The following is a 4,144-nucleotide window of genomic DNA, read 5'->3' on the forward strand; positions in this document are numbered from 1 at the left end:
GATGCCGCCCCAAATTCTGCTGCTGCTGCCTAGTTTAGGCATTTTAAATTTTAATTTTTATCTTGATGTTTTGTTGGGCACCCTGTGTGGTGGCCCATTGTAATCTGACTCTTGGTGCTTGGCACCTTTTGGTACTTTTGTTTTGCCTCGTAGGAGGGGCAAAAATATTTGCTTTTCAAGTTCCCCTGAGGGGTGTTTTATGAAATTTTCGTTTCGTTCCTTCTATTGTTTTGCTAGCAATTCTTTTGTTCTTTCTGTTTGTGTTCCGGCTTCATACTTGTTGAGGTGCCTTTGGTGGTTCAGGGAGCTTTCTGTCCATCAGGATGCTCGAATCCTTCTGTTTCGACCACGCATACATTGGGTACTTCCTGCAGGAGGAACAATTTGCTAGTTCCTGTTCATCAGTTAGCCTACTAGGACATTGCCTTAATATTCAACTTACCATATCCACATTCAATCCAAAAACAACGATAAACTTAAAAATGGAAGCAATTTCATAAATCAAAAATAGTTTAGGGAGCACAAAGTGTGTTCCCCCAAAATTTTTACAACTTAAAAGAAAGAGAGTTTTGTTTTGGCCGTTTGAAATACTAAGTACGCTGCTTCCACATTTTGCTCCTTTTGACACCTGTGAAGTTGACACCAAGGGAAAATAAGAAAAAGGGTTTTGACTCAAAGGATTTGAAAGATACGTTGTAAGTTGTCATTTCCTTAGTAGTACCTGCTGAATTCAGGAGACTTAGCACGTGCGTACTGAACGAAAGACCTTGCTGGTGACTTAGTTGTTCCTGCTGTCAAAAGAGATGTTACTGTTAGACCAATGCAGGTGGTACAGTCAGCCGGTACGAAACAAAATGATTAGTTCTTTGCTTATGTACCTTATGAGAGAGTGAGCTGTGGCTCCAGCAAGTGGGTTATGGGGTTGTTCCCTTTCAAGCGATAGCTGCTTAGTCAAAGACACTTTTAGCAAGTTAGTTTGTGTTTTAAGGTTTCTGGAGTACTGAATGCTGGGATTCAAGGGTCCTAGGGTGTACCTGCTGGAGGTGGAACTTCTGGGTCCTGCACCTGGAACCTCAGACATAATACTTTTTAAGGTGAATGATGTTCCAGGACCTAAGGATAGCTTCCCCGTCCATAGTCTCCAACTTGTATGCCCCATTACCCACGATGCCTTCTATACGGTAGGGACCTTCCCAGTTATAGGCGAATTTACCTGCACTCTGATTCTTGGTGTTTGGGAATACCTTCCTGAGTACCAGGTCTCCTACCTGTAGTGTTCTCAGTCTTACGTTTTTGTTGTAACTCCTGGCTGTTGTCTTCTTGTAGGCTGCCATCCTGATTTTGGCGCTGGTTCTTAGCTCATCAATGGTATCCAGACTGCTGGCCATTTCTAACTGGTTCCTTTCTTCGGTGGAATTGGCATATCTATGCGTCGGCATTTGCACCTCAGAGGGAATAACTGCCTCGGCCCCATATACCAGACTAAATGGTGTTTGACCTGTTGCCACTTTGGGGGTGGTTCTATCAGACCACAGTACGAAGGGGAGCTCGTCTGCCCAGTTGGATCCTATCTCCTCCAGCCTTTTTTTCAGGTTGTTCATGACTATCTTGTTGCTAGATTCTGCCTGACCGTTGGACTGTGGATTCCTAGGAGTGGACTTAAATAGCTTGATGTTCCACCTGGCGCAGTAATCTTCTGTTTTGTGGGATATGAATTGTGACCCGTTGTCACATATGATTTCTGAGGGGATGCCGTGTCTGCTGACTATGTTCCTCTTGATGAAAGATATCACATGCTTCTCCAGGACCTGAGGGAAACCTTCTGCCTCTATCCATTTAGAGAAGTAGTACGTCATTACCAGCATGTACATCATGTTTCCAGAAGCCCGGGGTAATGGTCCCACAATGTCCATTCCCCATTTCATAAAAGGCCAAGGCGAGATGATCAGATGCATATGTTCTGCTGGCTGGTGGCTGACAGAAGAGTGCCTTTGGCATTCTTCACATTTCCAGACGTAATCTATGGCGTCCTTCCTCATGGTAGGCCAGAATTAACCCTGCCTTAGTGTCTTGTTGGACAGGCTCCTACCCCCTGTGTAATTTCCACAATCACCACTGTGGATATCACACATTACTCCCTGTGCCTCCTGTATGCTCAAGCACCTCAGATAGGGTCTTGCCAAAGACTTTCTATATAGGATACCATCAATGAGTACGAATCTGGAGGATTTCATTTTGAAGCTCCTGGCATCTTTCTGGTTAGGTGGTAATACCTCATCACGTAGCCAACTAATTTAAGGCTTGCGCCAATCATCAGTTTCTTCCTGGGGTGTGGGAGTACACAGTATCCCTGCTTCGTATGTCCACTGGGTGGTTGCAGCCTTACTGGCGTCTTGCTGTGCATTCTGCTGTATGGCAGGTTTCATGACATGTATGAATGGTATAGTACCCACTGCCCCTGGAGTGAAGGCTGCTCCCAGGGTGGCGAGAGCATCTGCTTCAACGTTCTGGTCCCTTAGTATCTGCTGGATGTTGAAGGAGGCAAAGCGGAGTTTGAGCTCCTTTGCCACTTCCAGGTAGGCTACCATTATAGGATCCCTGGCTGTGTATACGTTATTTACGTGGTTCACAATCAGTTGGGAGTCACTGTACACGTTGATGTGGTTAATTTGCATTTCTAAGGCTAGTTGGAGTCCTAAGATTAGGGCCTCGTATTCAGCCTCGTTATTCGTTGCTTTGAACTCACACCATACAGCCTGTATTATCTGTTCCCCCTGAGGTGATTTCAGGAGCAGCCCTACCCCTGCTCCCTTTGTGTTGGATGCCCCATCAACATGTAATTCCCATACCTGCTCCCCTTTAGCCTTACTTAGGGTCAAGATTTCACTGTCCGCGTGTTCTTGAAGGGTGGGGCTAAAGTCTGACACGAAGTCAGCTAGAGCTTGGGACTTTATGGCTGTTCGGGGTTCAAATTTCAGGTCGTACCCACTTAGGTGGACAGACCATTTAACCATTCTCCCTGACAGTTCGGGTTTCCTTATTATGGTTCTCAAGAGGTAGTTGGTCACGACTGAAATTGTATCTGACTCAAAATAGGGACGCAATTTGTACGAAGCAGTAACAAGTGCTAAAAAGAGTTTTTCTAGTGATGTGTACCTGGTCTCTACAGGTAACAGAGACTTGCTTATATAGTATACTAGTTTCTGCATACCCTCGTGCTCTCGTACCAGTACAGCGCTTACAGCCGCCTCCGTTACCGACAGATACAAGTACAGTGGTTCTCCCTGTTCTGGCTTGGAGAGAAGAGGAGGGGTGCTTAGGTAATGCTTGAGTTCCCCAAACGCCTTTTCATGCTCCGACGTCCATTCAAACTTCTGGCTCTTCCTCAGGATGTCATAGAAAAGTCGGCACCTGTCTGAGAACCTTGATATGAACCGGTTTAGGGCTGCTACCCATCCTGTGAGCCTCTGTACATCCTTTGGCTTCTGAGGAGATTCTAACTGGATTACTTCTTTGATTTACTTCGTGCTGGCCTCTATCCCTCTTTGCATCACCAATTACCCCAGGAATTTCCCCGAGGAGACTCCAAAAGTGCATTTTAGGGGGTTCAATTTCATATGGTATTTTCTGAGGATCGAGAAGGTATTTTCCAGGTGGGACATGTGTTGTTCTGCCTTCTCGGATTTGACTACCATATCGTCAATGTAGACTTCCATTGTTCTCCCTATCTCCTCCTGGAAGATTCTGTTCACCAGGCGCTGATAGATGGACCCATCATTTTTGAGGCCAAAAGGCATCACATTGTAGCAGTACAGGCCTCTGTCAGATCTGAAGGCTGTTTTCTCCTGATCCTTAGGGTCCATTTTTATCAAGTTGTACCCGCTCTAGGCGTCAAGGAAGGTAAGTAGCTCATGCCCTGCTGTTGCGTCTACCATGAAATCGATGTGCGGCAGGGGAACGAGTCTTTTGGGCAAGCTTTGTTAAGATTTGTGAAATCAACATATACTCTGCACTTCTTGTTCTTCTTGGGTACAACCACAACATTCGAGAGCCATTCTGGGTAGTTAACTTCCCTAATCTTGCCTGCTGCCAGGAGGTTGTCTACTTCTTGGTTTATCACCTCGTTCCTTTTAGGAGAAAATTT

General features: G+C 45.6%; 1 protein-coding gene across 1 annotated transcript; it reads right to left on the minus strand.

Annotated features, from left to right (window-relative positions):
- Positions 1-2,294: 2,294 nt before the first annotated feature.
- LOC141630059 (uncharacterized) lies at positions 2,295-3,863 on the minus strand. The gene is made up of 3 exons (XM_074442941.1): positions 3,693-3,863; positions 3,212-3,500; positions 2,295-3,070 (listed from the first exon to the last, which is right to left on the minus strand). The coding sequence occupies exons 1-3, from the start codon at positions 3,861-3,863 to the stop codon at positions 2,295-2,297; spliced, it is 1,236 nt and encodes a 411-aa protein (XP_074299042.1).
- Positions 3,864-4,144: the final 281 nt, after the last annotated feature.

This window comes from Silene latifolia, chromosome Y, assembly GCF_048544455.1.
Source record: "Silene latifolia isolate original U9 population chromosome Y, ASM4854445v1, whole genome shotgun sequence".
Classification (NCBI taxonomy): domain Eukaryota; kingdom Viridiplantae; phylum Streptophyta; class Magnoliopsida; order Caryophyllales; family Caryophyllaceae; genus Silene; species Silene latifolia.

Coding starts and splice junctions, on each gene's coding strand:
- LOC141630059 (XM_074442941.1), bottom strand. CDS start 3,863: ATGGACCCTAAGGATCAGGAGAAAACAGCCTTCAGATCTGACAGAGGC. Junction 3,501..3,692: donor AAGTCTACATTGACGATATG/GTAGTCAAATCC, acceptor GAAGTAATCCAG/TTAGAATCTCCTCAGAAGCC. Junction 3,071..3,211: donor ACTGGTACGAGAGCACGAGG/GTATGCAGAAAC, acceptor ATACAATTTCAG/TCGTGACCAACTACCTCTTG.